This window comes from Protomyctophum parallelum (assembly GCF_964188405.1).
Source record: "Protomyctophum parallelum genome assembly, chromosome: 6".
NCBI classification, from domain to species: Eukaryota; Metazoa; Chordata; class Actinopteri; order Myctophiformes; family Myctophidae; genus Protomyctophum; species Protomyctophum parallelum.
The window spans coordinates 18341070-18356069 of NC_139701.1; the positions used below are offsets into that span (position 1 = coordinate 18341070).

The 15000-nt window shown below is 45.3% G+C and overlaps 1 protein-coding gene across 1 annotated transcript in view; it reads left to right on the forward strand.

The window, feature by feature from the left end:
* trabd2b (TraB domain containing 2B) overlaps positions 1 to 15000 on the forward strand; it is a 133915-nt gene that overhangs the window by 66712 nt on the left and 52203 nt on the right. Inside the window, 2 exon segments of the mRNA XM_083766442.1 lie at positions 2793 to 2849; positions 2852 to 2941. Coding sequence (XP_083622568.1) covers positions 2793 to 2849; positions 2852 to 2941 — 147 coding nt within the window.

Genomic DNA, 15000 nt, shown 5'->3' on the forward strand with positions numbered 1-15000 from the left:
TCATGGCGGCGGGGAGCGACCGCACCGCGCCCGAACTCTTCTATGGAACACCCACGTCGAGAGGAATAATGAGATGGGTCTGAGTTGTGCCCTCCACTCCACTCCACTCCACTCCACTCCACGGGGTTGGCAGGAAGATGAGAGAGATGTTTGGGGGGGGGGGGGGGGGGGTGCAAAGACGAGAGAGAGACAGAGAGAGAGAGAGACAGAGAGACAGAGAGATAGAGAGAGAGAGGCATCCATGGTGTGTATAAGCTCTCCACTTGTCTCCTTTCATTAGGATGAGAGCCCAATGCTAAAGCACTGTCTGTGAGACCATTTAACACACAGTGGGTCGTAGACCAATTGTGTTGCGAGTAAATATCCCTTTCTTCTATCTATATTATTTCAAAAGTTAAATGCAACTTTTGATCAATGAAATGAATTCAAGCATGAATGAATAAAATAAATAAAAGAAAGAAATCAAATCATTTCCACAATAAAAACACACAGACCTCTGAGACAGACAGACAGACAGACAGACAGACAGACAGACAGACAGACAGACAGACAGACAGACAGACAGACAGACAGACAGACAGACAGACAGACAGACAGACAGACAGACAGACAGACAGACAGACAGACAGACAGACAGACAGACAGACAGACAGACAGACAGACTGACAGACAGACAGACAGACAGACAGACAGACAGACAGACAAACAGACAGACAGACAGACAGACAGACGTGGCCTGCAGGGTTCTCAGAACTCAAACGTGATTAACGGAGCATGAAGGTTACCCACAGTTTAACCGCTCAACGCGCACAATGAGGGCATTTATGATTGCAAAAACACAGCATAATTGGATGAGTTACGACCCGCACCTTTGACTTTGGCCTCGATCAGTCGGACAGCTGTATCGGCCATAAGTCGCCTCGCAAATCATACCGGGCCCGGACTACAGTACAGTATAGCGGTTTTTGGCCTCGTCCCGATAGTATTTTACGGAAAAAACGCACTAGTCTCGTTTCCTTGACGTAGGCAATTGGGAATGTAGACGTGGATGTATTTATAGCGCGTACTGCGCTATAAATACGAGCTGAGTCACACAACCAATCAAATCTAATCAAATCAATGTGCAAATCATGCGCACGAACACGCACATGCACACACACACACACACGTGTGCTCGCACGCACAACACAAACGAACGCACGCACACACACACACACACACGCGCACGCACTGCGCGTGCGCACACACGCGCAAACACACACACTTTGAGTGTGAATGAAACCGAATCTGCCATGTCCACATATTGTACGTCAGGTTTTCCGGTGCACCAATACATGCACACCTACAGTAAGGCTCCTGTCACTGGCTCAGATGGTGATTGACAGCCAGGCTGGGGCTGTCAGGCCAGTGAGAGGCGGCGTGGAGCGCAGAGGGGCGTGGAGGCATGCAGGGTTAGGTTAACCCCCGTGGTCCCAGACAGCTGCCCGTGTCGTTGGGCCTGTTGTGGCTGGCTGGCGGCTGCACACCATAAATTCTCTCTAAAGAGGGTTTACTTTTGATTTTATGGGAGCTGTAAATTTACGGCACTTGAGCCCCAGAGAGAGAGAGAGAGAGAGAGAGAGAGAGAGAGAGAGAGAGGGAGAGGAGAGAGAGAGAGAGAGAGAGAGAAGCTATTTTTAAAGGGGCACTCTCTCCCCCTCATTTCTCTCTATCTCTCTCTCTATACCCAGCTTTTCTTTCTCCCTGCCTTGCCTCCCTCTCTTTCCTGGAGAGAGTTATTGCTTTCACTGAGTTTTTCCCATTCCTTCTGTGGTCTGATTTTTACCTGTAGTCAGCCTTGCGTGGAAAGTGTATGAAAACAACCTAAAAATGAAAATGAAAACTCTGCATTTTTGAGGGCGCTAGCCCCATCTATATATACAGCTTTTGTCCCCACAAAATGTCCGCAACACAAAACATTAAATGCCATTGACAATGAAAGAAGATGTACGTCATCTTGTCCCCACACGTCTCATATTTCATGCCATCGACAATGAAAGGAGGTCAAATGTCCAGCCAAATATGACGTAAATTTGTGTCAACAGGCAACATGCATTCTGATTGGCCAGTATGAGATAATGCATGATGATGTACGATTGATAAGAGCGCCCCTCACTTCACACAGGTGTGATTTTCTTCTTCACCAAAGACCTCAGGTGCATGACTGAATCAAAATCATTCCTCGCTGAAGTCAGCAGTTGTGATTTAAAAAACACAACAATAACAAGCAAAAACAACCGCTGCATGCATTATTCCTCCACTGCAGTGGTTTTCAACCAGTGGTCCGGGGACCACCACCAGTTGTCCTTGAGGGGTCCCAGGTGATCCCCAGCTAAATGATGGAGAGTTGGTAACCAAATGGACCCTTAAGATCTTTAACTCTTGAGTAAATTTTTTGTTAAACATCTGCATTACTTAATTTATAAGAAGTCTAAAGAAGTAGAGAATGTAGAAGATTGTTATTTTGATCAATGTTTGCCTGTTGTCTCTCCTATGGCTACCACATCAATACAGCATGGAATCTTATCCAACAACAGCAAATAGTCTTGGTCTTAGAGGCTAAATTTCATCAAATGGTGGTCTGTCCGTGGCTCAAATGCTGAATAAATAATGTGGACCTTGATATGAAAAGGGTTGAAATGAAAACCCCTGCTCCAGAGGACTTATAGTTCAACATGATCCCACTTGTTGTGGAAGGGGGTTGTATTGTGGGTCGGTGAACTAACAGAAACATGTGTCTCGTCTCCCTGCAGGTGCTGTTTGCCTTGAACCAGACTCTGCTGCAGCACGAGAGCGTGCGCGCGGGCAGCCATGCAGGGCTCCTTACACCACCGAGGACCTCATCACACACTACAACTGTGGTGACCTGAGCTCCATCATCTTCAACCACGACACGTCGCAGGTTGGTCCTCCGTCTTCTCCAGCATTTACATTGTGTCGTTTGTATAGCAGCTGGTCACGTGTACAGACAGTACAGTATACCTTGAAGCTTATCAGTTATCAATTCAATTCAACTGAGCTTTATTGGTATGAGAAAACATACGTTTGGTCAGGAGGTACATGGGGGGGAGGGGGGCACGGCCACATACGTTTGGGGGCCGCTGCTTTAGAGGTATACAAATAAAAAGGTCTTAAACGTCCTTAATTGTCACTTCAGACCAGTGGTTTTCAACCAGTGGTCCTTGAGGGGGTTCCAGGTGGTCCCCAGCTAAATGATGGACAGTTGGTAACTAAAATGGACCCTTATTGATCATAAAGTAAAATGAAACCAGATGGACCCTTTGTTTCATTTTACGCTCTAAAATTATTATTAGTAAAATTATTGTTAACATAGATCTGCACTAAGTAAGTAAGTAAATTCTACACAATTAGAGAATGTAGAGGAATTGTTGTTTTGATCGTTCGCCTGTTACTGTATTTCTCTCCTATTGTACCAACCAGTGATCTAAACTAGAGCACCTTTGGGGTGTTGTAGGAGTCTTCTCTCTCTCTTGCTTGTGTCTTCTTGCTGAAGAACGTTCACTGGTAGTTTGGGTGCAGGGATGTGTTTGTTTACTATAACGTTACTATGGGAGGCCCAGTAGTCCTGATCAAATCAGCACAGGCCTGATTTTTATGAGCATTTTCCCATTGTCCTTATAGTCATAGTGCTCTTTGTCCCGATAATTGACTTCTATTAGAATTAGAGTTGTAATGTTGATGCCTTTACCATTTATCTACAGAGAGACAATGCCTGTTCTATGTGATGTTTTGTCTCGTCTGCTACAACCAAAGACCACAATGGGAATACGTCGCCGGCTTTGTTGTCTTTTTTTATCCTTGACATTTCTGTGAATCATGTAGCATGTGTTTTCTTTTAATCGTAACGATTAATAAATCAAATCATATAAATCTAACGGAGATTTGCAGAGGGCCGACAGCCATGAGAAGCGATAAAGCAGGACATTTTAACCCATTAAGACCTGCGGCGACTTTATATCCTATTTTAGATCCTATGTTTCTGAAAAAACATATGTTGTGCTTCTCAAACTTTTTCATGTCACAGTGGACCCCCACATGTTTTAGCCTTAGAATTTAAAATAATGTACTTGAGTAAAAGTACTGGCAATCAAAATGTGAGCCAGTGCAGGTCATAAACAGAATGAATGCATGCTCTCAGATCTGGTCATGCAGACATGGCCGCTGCTAGGGCTGATTGCAGGGTGGAGTTGGATCGTTAGTGAGATTGGACCACTCCTGAATCTGGTGTGTCCCACGCCTATATAAGTGTCAATCTGCCTTCACTCCTGAGTCTTTTTTCCGCTTTACTGGTTTATTTGTTTGTTTGCCTTGGTTTACACCTTACAGCATTCCCACTGCACATATGTGCACTTGCACGCATGCACACACTGATGATCATTCATATTTACTGACATCTTATACTTGTGATTTAGTTAGATACTTAGTTAACTTTAAATAAATATATTTGATACACTTTTAACTGTGCCCTTTGTCTCCCTTTTGTTGCAATCCTGAGTCAGATTGTAACAACAGGGACTTCAAAACACAACGGCTATGTGAAGCTCATGATGTGATACACTGTAAAATCTCGACCATTCATTGATCTCTGAGTGTATACAAATGGAACCAATCTAATCTCAAAGATAACTCAACACAGGAATTTACTACAGTATGGCCCACTTCCCCTATCATTCCCTCTATCTATTATCATCTTCATCTCTTTCAATCTCTCTCTCTCTCTCTCTCTCTCTCTCTCTCTCTCTCTCTCTCTCTCTCTCTGTCTCAGCGGACCATGCAGAGTGTTAGCTTCATGTGTAGTTCCTCTTCACTTCTTCAGTGTGAGCTCTCTAAATCACAGCAGTTGGCCCCTGCTCCTTATGTCATAATAACATGTATTAACATTCCTCCGCACATGCTAGAGCAATCAAATGCCTGACTCTCTGTTCCGTGTTGATCTACAGCAGCTCCGCTCATGTGTGGTGTGTACGCACGCGTGCGAGCATGTGTGCGCCTTTGGATATACATGCACACGCACACATGCACACACACATACACATGAGGGAACAGGTGTTCTTTGATAGATGAGGTCTAATCCTGCAGTCCCAGACACCACTGATGGTCTCCCTGCTCAATCTGCATTGTATTCTGGAAGGGGCCGATGATGATGATGATGATGGGCCCCAGAGCTGAACAGAGAGAGACGGGTTAATGCATTTCAACACTGGCTACTAAGAGAGAGAGAGAGAGAGAGAGAGAGAGCTTCAAAGGGAGAGGAGAGGAGAGGAGAGGAGAGGAGAGGAGAGGAGAGGAGAGGAGAGGAGAGGAGAGGAGAGGAGAGGAGAGGAGAGGAGAGGAGAGGAGAGGAGAGGAGAGGAGAGGAGAGGAGAGGAGAGGAGAGGAGAGGAGAGGAGAGGAGAGGGTTGAACTTCAAAGGAGCCATCTAGAGCCAGAGGAGAGGAGCTGGGGGAGACAGAGTCCTGTGACAGAGTGGCCGTGTGCAGAGCAGGGCCGAGCGTGACCACGAGCGAGGAAGGGAGGAAATATCTCGCCGTCCATCCATCCACATTTCCTGTTCGGTGCCGGATAGAGAGCAGCTAATGGGGCTCTCCAGTGATACGTTATCTGCATGCGCCGCTAATACCCCCTCCACCACGCACGCACACACGCACACACGCACGCACACACACACACACACACACCTCCCGGGTCCAACCTTTCCCTATAGCAAGTTTTCTTCTCTCCTCGGGTTAAACAGACATCCTTGTTTGTTTGATGGACAGTAGAGCAGATTTCCTCCTGTTTCTTTCTTTTTCCTTTTCTTTAACCTAACTGACATATCTTGGTCTTATCCCTTCAGTTCAGTGGTGGAAAAAGTACTCAAAGTTCTTACTGAAGTAAAAAGTATTAATCCTGCGACATAGAATATACTCTGTGAATGTCCAGAATTTAAAATAATGTACTTGAGTAAAATTACTGGCAATATGGCATCAAAATGTGAGCCAGTGCAGGTCATAAACAGAATGAATGCATGCTCTCAGATCTGGTTATGCAGACTTAGTATTGGATAATAAGCAGGCTCCAATGCATTTGCACTGTACGACCTCTCTGAAGTGTTTTATAATACACACACACCGGTGTGATCTCTGTGAATGGTGCCATCACACGCAACATTAAAACACATGCACAGTTCATATTTGGTACACATTTTCAGCCCAGTACAGAGAATCTGTATTACTCAAATGGGAGTAATTGTACCCCTAGAGGTATTTTGGGGTGTTCCAAAGGGGTACAGTTTCATCTTTTAACACAAATATTCTCTTCTGGCACAAAACATTTTCAGATGGGGGTCTGTGGACAACTATATCAATTTGAGTTCCTTGGCTGAAAGAATGAAGCTGTGAAGAAAGTTTTAGAACAACTGCAGTAGGTTATTTGGATCGATCTAAGATCCTCAGTGTTTGTCTTCTGTAGAGTAAGTAAGTTATCTCCTGCAGAATACTGTTTCCTTAACACTAGGACGTCGGAGCAGCCGTTTTGACCGATTTTGAGATTTTTAATTTGATTTTCTTAGCCCATGAAGTCCAGAGAAAGTTCCCCTTGCATGACTTTGTCTAAATATTCGATTGAAATCATCTCTGTTTTTTTTCCATTTGAAACGTTTTGTAAATATGATTTTAGGCATAGATATACCTACTAGGTCTGGCTTTATCGGCCAAATCGACCGCCGTCCCCCCTTCTCCCCCACTCGTCTAATGATCTTCACACCTCCGACAGCTGGAGACGCCATTGTTCAAGCCTGCATTCCATGTCCAACGAATTAAATCATATACGTTTGGCTGGTTAATTAACTTGGAATTTGTTTACTATTTTGATAAGATAATAGGAATATGAATACAATGATTATTATCCATGATGAGGGATGTTATTGAATGCTCGGTTAGACTCGACCGACATTTACTTTCCATGAAGCGAGAATGCTTGCCGATGCGCGATTCAAAATAAAAAGTGTTTGAAATAATTCCAACCAGATAGACCTCCCGAACCTCTAAATGTTTTGTCAGTCAAAAGAACAGTTCTTTCTGCAAGCGACGTGGAACTGATCTGCAAGTCTGCCTGCACGCAAGGCTATTTCTTTTTTTTCCTCTCTCTCCCTCTCTCAACTGCTGCTCGCGGAGCCTCTGTGGCATGATGTAAATATCCAAGTAACTGCCGGTGAGGTACGCGGAAGTGCATTTTAGATAACGCTGTAGCACTATTTGTGGCGGTGATGCGTCACATGACTTGGTCTATCCTATGGTGTATATATAAACCGTGCTGCTATATGCGCAGCATTATATAGATTATAGAAGGCTATTGGGTCAAGGGTGTGCGGAGATCTGCAAACTCAACACGGTGAACACGCATATAATAATATAAATGAGGGCTGAGGCTGATTAAGTTAGCAAATAACGGCCCGTATGTATAGGCCTGCTGCTGTGGATTCATTTGTTCCACAGCCTATTCTGGCATATAAATATCGCCAGCTCTTTGTCAGTCAAAAGAGTTCAGCCTGTCCGTCCTTCTTTATCTGTAAACTTTTCTGCAAGCGACCAGACCTGTGGAACTTTCCTTTTTCTCTCTCTCCCTCTCAGGGAGGCATGAAAATGTTCATGAATTCAATAGCTGGGGTTTCTCCTCAACAGTGGCATTTCACATGTGGAGTTTTTTATTTATTTATCACCAGGCTGCAGACTGTAGCCTATATTTTCGTTCGCGCTGATGAAACACCAAGGGAGTATAATTTATAATGCCAACATTCAACACAAGATGTAAGCTAACCCAGGTAATGTTGGCCTAATGCGCCACTCTGTCTAAGTGTAAGTCTAGGCAGTAGCCTCACTGCCTCAGTCAGTCAGTCTTCCGTTCCGTGTGCAACACACTGCCGCCGAATGTGACATTTACAAGACAATGGTAAAGTCGGGGGGGTTGACGACTTTACCATTGTCCAGCTGGAGAGGGAGGTGTGAGTGAAGATCTTTAGACGTGTGGGGGAGAAAGGGTGACGTCGGTCGATTTGGCCGAAATAGCCAGACTGAGTAGGAGTGAATTTCTTTCAGACTTCCCTAGTGTTAACACTGGGTCGGGACCAGGGGGGCAGTCAGACAGATATTTTGTGAAGCCTGAAACTCCTGAAAGTTCATATAATGGCCTGTTGTGGCGCTGTCACTGGAACCAAAAAAACCCATAGCCCCATAGAAGTCCATGTATTTGGGCCCAACTTCACCTAGACTGTATTACCTTAATAAACATGGTCATGAATACTTTCTGCTTCCAGTCACTAGTTTAAAGTCTCATTTCTAATGTCATAATATTCTTTTTGGACAATTATGGTCCCATTTATAAAATAAATGACCATAAAGTCGCGTATGTTCTGAGGGGCGTGGCTACCGTTACAGTCTATGATCGGGAGTCCCCACACACTCGAGTCAAAATAAAAACCAAAGGAGAAGAAGGGGGGAAGTCCCGCCTCGTTGTCTGGGCAGCCAATGGCCAGCTGGGCCCAAACGGAGCCAGCCAATGGCCAGCTGGGCCCAAACGGATCTAGAAAGATGGCGACTTACAGTGCAGGAATAACAGGCTTCATTTTACGTCCATGTTAGACCCGGGGAACGCTTTGTCCATATTTTTTACAGTCTATGGTCGAGACCCATGTTTGTGTCACGGATGTGTATGGGTCGCGAGTAAAGTTTATTTTGTTATATAGTTAGTTATATATAGCCTATTTAAAAATATTTTTCATCAATTAAAAACAATTCCAACTTTCTTCAAAAGTATTTCATGATTAAAATGAAAAAAATCTAATAACATCCATGAATAAATAAATACAAATGTTTAAGAAGAAGAAGTGAAAATAGCAGATCCACAAGTATATACTCTTCTGGGTCTTGAGCTAAGATGGAACCACCGATGTAGAACCTACTCAAGTATGACATTCAAGAGGGTCTAAATCAAACACAGAGAAAGAGGAAATTAAACCTTCGGCAGACGATCCAATGAATGTCTGCCGTTTCCATTTAGGGGCTTGAATTATAACCCTTTAAGCTCTGTGCGAAGTCAAAGAACAAAGGCAGGGATGATGGAGAGAGTGCAGACAGGGCAGAGGAGATGCTGTGAGGCATGATGGGAGAATGAGATGCTCTTGGATGGTTACTGGAGACCATGCAGCACCTCACACGTCCTGCGTTCAATAAATCTAATGGTGGGTTCAGTCACCAACGCACGCACGCACGCACGCACGCACACACACACACACACACACACACACACACACACACACACACACACACACACACACACACACACACACACACACACACACACACACACACACTACCAGCATACTTCAACCACTTAATTAAATCCTACTGTATGTATTTCACGGACCAGACTTCTCTGGGATCTACACAGTACATTAGGTCCTTTTCCCCTATAAAACAAATCTGGTCGCTGACAGTAGTCGATCTACAAGCTGTAACGGTGAGCTTGTAGATCTGCTGTTTTTGGCAGAATGTTGGAAGATGTTTTGTTCCTTCTCTCTCTCTCTGATAACTGTCAGCTGTGAGGACAAAGTGCTCCTCTTTATTATCTTAGGTGAGAGCCCTAAACTAAAACTTCTCTATCATTCCACATTCTACAAGTGAAAGTTGCTAAGTCACATTTATAGTCACATTTATACTTGAGTTGCAGTGCTTCCCAAACCTTTTCATGTCAAGGACCCCCAAATTGACACTAATTACCCCCCCAATATGAAAAGATATGCCAGGGACCCCCAGTTTGGCCTTCATTAGTCTACAGACCCCCATTTAATGGAATGCATTTCCATCTCTGGGTCCCCAATGTATATTGTAAAATACAAATGGATTTGGTTCCATTTGTACACTCTGAGTTACAGACCTATATAAGGGTCCATTTGGTTCCTAACTATCATTTAGCTGCGGACCCTCTGAAACTCTGTCAAGGACCCCACTTTGGGAACATCTGAGTTAAAGCAGTGGAGTATGCCTACTTGCTTTAAAATATGACATACAGTACAGTATTCAAAATACATGCTTTTGAAACACACAGTAAATTTTCTTTTTAAGATCATTTTATATTGATCAGCTTATGGAGAAGGAGGGAGACCCGCAAACCGCCACTTCAAGAGAATTGTTTATTAAGAGTCATAGCAACGTTTCAGCCTTTCGGCCTTCTTCAGGCATGTTGATCAGCTTAAAGTCGGACTGCAATCTCATTTTCAGGCATTTTATTTTGAGGTTTCAGTCTGAAACCGAAGCCTGTACCTTTCTGAACCAATCCGATCGTTGCATCCCTCCAGGCTATGGGACGCTAGTAGCTGCGCTGTACACACTCGTGCAGTCTGTTTGTTTGCAAGTGAGAGACTGAGTCAAACAGCCAGCCAAGCATGTCTGCTATACTAACGTGGCTTATTTCTAAGCTATAATGTTTTCAGATACATATTTTAGTGAGCTGATTAAGTTTAAAATGAGTAATACACTGTCTGGATGTCATCTGGAATGAGATTAAAAACTGAGTAGATCTGTAATCACAATCAGCTGTGTTTGGAGGAACGTGCAGCAATGGGAATAAAACAGGTGAATTAAATCAAGATTCTTTAGGCCACGTTACGTCACCGCGTTACACACCATTTTTCCGTTCAAAGGAAGTAATTAAAATTGGCTTTTTATGGACTTTTTATATAAAAATACACAAAAATTGAAAATGTCCCATTGTTTTCGCATCAATTGTTAGGTATGCAATATGCACCGCACGCACGCACGCACACACACACACACACACACACACACACACACACACACACACACACACACACACACACACACACACACACACACACACACACACACACACACACACACACTTCCCCTCCATCTGTCCGTCATTGCTCGTCACAGTGGGGGTGCAGGTGGGGGGTGACAGGGCAGCATGTTCCCCTCTGACCCCACGTCTGGTGCAGAGGCAAGCTGATACTCCCTGTGTGGAGCCTGGGATGACACTCACATGCAGCATGCTCCCCAAGCTGGGTGAGAGAGAGAGAGAGGGAGAGAGAGAGAGAGAGAGAGAGAGAGAGAGAGAGAGAGAGAGAGAGAGAGAGAGAGAGAGAGAGAGAGAGAGAGAGAGAGAGAGAGAGAGAGAGAGAGAGAGAGAGAGAGAGAGAGAGAGAGAGAGAGATTGGGTGAAAGTGAGATATGAAGGCAAGGGTTGGAAACGCAAATGGAGATGACAGAAAAAGAGATGGATCGTTTGCGTGTGTGTGTGTGTGTGTGTGTGTGTGTGTGTGTGTGTACTTCCTCCAGAGTGTCAGAACGGTGCAGACCCCCTGCTGTGTCTCTCCAGACCTTGTTTCATTTCATCCCCTCAGATTAACGGCCTGTTGAATCCGCCCAGCCTGCCAAGACTGGAGAGTAGTAGTGCCAACGCTGTCTGTCTGTCTGTCTGTCTGTCTGTCTGTCTGTCTGTCTGTCTGTCTGTCTGTCTGTCTTCAAGTAAACCACATTTTGTCGCAATATTGCTTGCTCTGGGTGGATCTTTGTTGGTTGTAAAGTGTTTTGAGACAACTTGTGATTTGACATTTTAATAAAATTGAATTGAATTGAATTGAATTGAATTGAATTGAATTGAAGTTCAACTTCATACATATACAATATTAGTGCAAAAGTGCATGCATATACAGTGGAAAGGGGAAATATCCAGACCCAGAGTTATAGCTCCCAAAAATACCATAAATTGTGGTATTTGTGGGTACATTGTGGGTGCAACCACTCCCTTACGGAGCTATGTGTGTGGTTGGGTGCCTGGCTGGGTGGGTCTGAGCACGAAAGTAGCATGGTTGTTTTTCACCACCTGCCCAACCTAACACACACACAAACACACACGCACATATTAACTGTATATATGATGATTTCGGGTGTGCCAGTACAGTACAGTAGACTAGAGGGTACAGTAGAGGGACCCCCACACCGTAACTCTGTCATTTCTCAACCGTTTCGGACGTGGGGTGGCTCGCCGGAATCGGCCTGGCCCCCTGGGTGTGTTCCTGGGGGTCTGGATGTTCCGGGGACCCCCCTGGGGACTCCCCGGGGACCCCCTGAGACCCACACATGGTAACTCATTTCTCTACCGTTTCGGATGTGGGGTGGCTCGCCGGAACCGGGCCGGTACCATGGCTGTGGTCCTGTGGGTCTGGAACTTCCGGAGAGCCCACGGGGACCCCCACACGGAGTTGCACCACTCACTTCACACTTTTTTAATACATTTTTAACGATTTTGTAACCCAGTTTTCTTTTCACCCAGTGCCAATTATCTAATGTAATCCTGGGCGCTACACTTCCTCTGCCAACCTGAGGGGGCAGCGGACTGACCTCATGCCTCCTTCTATGCATGAGGAGTCCAAGCTGCTTCTTTTCACCTGACAGAGGGGAATTTCCCCGGCCGGACGTAGCGCGTGGAAGGGACACGTTATTCCGACCAGTTCCTTTCCCCTCCATCAGGCGCCCCGGCTGACCAGGGGGAGGTAGTTTTAGAGACCAGGATTACGGCATGTTTTTGTGAGGGTATCTACCCTAGGGGACACGGGGAGAACATGCAAACTCCACACAGAAAGGCCCTATCGCCAACCCCCGCCTCGGGTATGGGCACTGATGACGCGGAGGAGGGAACACGCCGCCAGTGCCCACAGCGTCCCCAGCGGGAATCGAACCCAGGACCTTCTAGCTGTGAGGCGACAGCACTACCAACTGTGCCACCGTGCCCCTAATTATTATTATTACAAGGGCAACAATCTTCTCATCGAGCTGTGCATACACAAGTGCACATTCAAACGTCATGCGAACAGACTCGTATATTGTGGCATTCAGGTTGTGCAGGGGATGTGTACCTGTCAACCACCATGGAGTCTAGGCGTTCCAATCTTAGCCACTTAGGTCACATTCCCACCTAATACTTCGGTAGACTTGATGCGTATGGGCGGAAAAATTGTGATTCTTGCATATTTAATTTGCTGCGGTTTGCCTTCACACTGTCATCCGCAGCAATTGGAAACGTATAACATTATACTCATAACGTGCATGTGTCGTGCCGTCTGGGACTGGACCCCCCCCCCCCCTCTCTCTCTTGCTCTCTCACTATACGCACGCAGCTAGCACTGTTCTTTTGGGCATGGAGGCACAGCGCTGAGCGCACTGATATAACAGACAGCAGCGCAAAATGTTTACAAGTTTATCGAGATGAAAGTCCCTACTCCCAGCCCAGTCCCCACACAGTTTTACGGCACGCACAGACAGACAGAATATTCTGTAGGCTATACTATTAAACTGCAGTGTTTATGTGTTTTCTTAAGCAATTTATTAATGTACTCGTCCTCATTTCGATCAGGGCTTCAGTCTCCTCATTCGACCACGTCTATCCAGGGTAACATCCCTGGATTTACTGCGCTGCGTAAAATATGCCTTCTCCGTCTCCAACTGTGTTCAGCTCCTCACCCGCCACATTGTTTGCTTCATTTCCTTTATTTACTGCGGATTGCATTCACACCTGCACCGAATCGTAATCAAGTGCGATTGGAAGCGAAGAAAAAACCCAGTTTTTGCTCAGAGTAGAATGCGGTTCTTTGATACGCATTAGGATTCGAATGAGCCTTCACACCTGCCAAACGAAGTGCACTTTCTGAAAATGCGCAGCAGGATTTGTTTTAATCGCAGCAAAGCTCTCTGGTGTGAATGTGACCTTAGTCATGGTGGCCGGTTTTGGTATATGATTGATTGATTGATTCTTTATTTAAGTGTCATGCTTTCGAAGAAGCCCAGCCCATATGGACTTACAGGACACTTTTTACAGTTTACATAAACAATTACAATAAACCGACATGACGGTTTGCAAACAATGATCTAGTGAATACCAAACTGACTATGCAGCTTCTACTCCAACAGGGGCCAGACACATGAACGAGCAAAAACGACCAATGGGCTCGACTCACAAGCTTGTGCACGGGTTGCGCACGAGGGTTGCACATGAAGGTTGCACACGGATTATAACTATGGGTTTGTCAAGCGTCTATACCAGGGGTGCCCACACTTTTTAGACTTGAGAGCTACTTTCAAAATGACCAGCTCAGCCAGATCTATATGCACCAAAAAAACAATTATCCCATTTCTGAAAATATACTGTATATTCTGGTCAGGCAGTCTGGCCAGTCTTTGTCACTGCTCTAGCACATCCTATACGGGCTGGGGCGGTGCCCGCCAGCAGGATGTGTTGAACGGGAAGAGTAAAGACAGGCAGGCAGGTGAGCCAGTAGAGCCAGTACAACAGCAGTGGCAACACAGGGATGTGTGGGGAAGAATTAATTGGCATAATATTGGGACAAAAAAGATATAATCGAAAATAAAAACAACAGAATTACAGCTCAAATTCCCATGTGCATCCATAAAAACATCAAGCCACACACACTCACACATGCGTGACGAGCACAACGACACTATGACACTATGCATACACACACGTACCCACGCACACACGCCCACGCACGCCCACGCACGCACACACGCACACAGATGGCTGGTCATTTTCCATGGGGTTGTCATACTCTCCTCACTGGCAGGAACGTCAGGGACACTTCACCAGCGCCAGGTCTCTCTCTCTCTCTCTATCTCTCTCTCACACGCACGCACGTGTGTCAGTAACACTCCGGTTCACTCCCCTCTGTTTTCTCGCCATGCATCTCTCTTTTTGTCTCTTTCTCTATCTTGTCTCATCTCCATCCTCAGTTTTTTGTCCCTTGGATAATGTATGGTTTTAATATGATATGTTATTATGTGGTTTGTATTACAGCATGGGGGCTAACAAGACAGGGCAGTTTGAAAGTGTAACTCACTCTCTTTCTCTCTCTCTCTCTCTCTCTCTCTC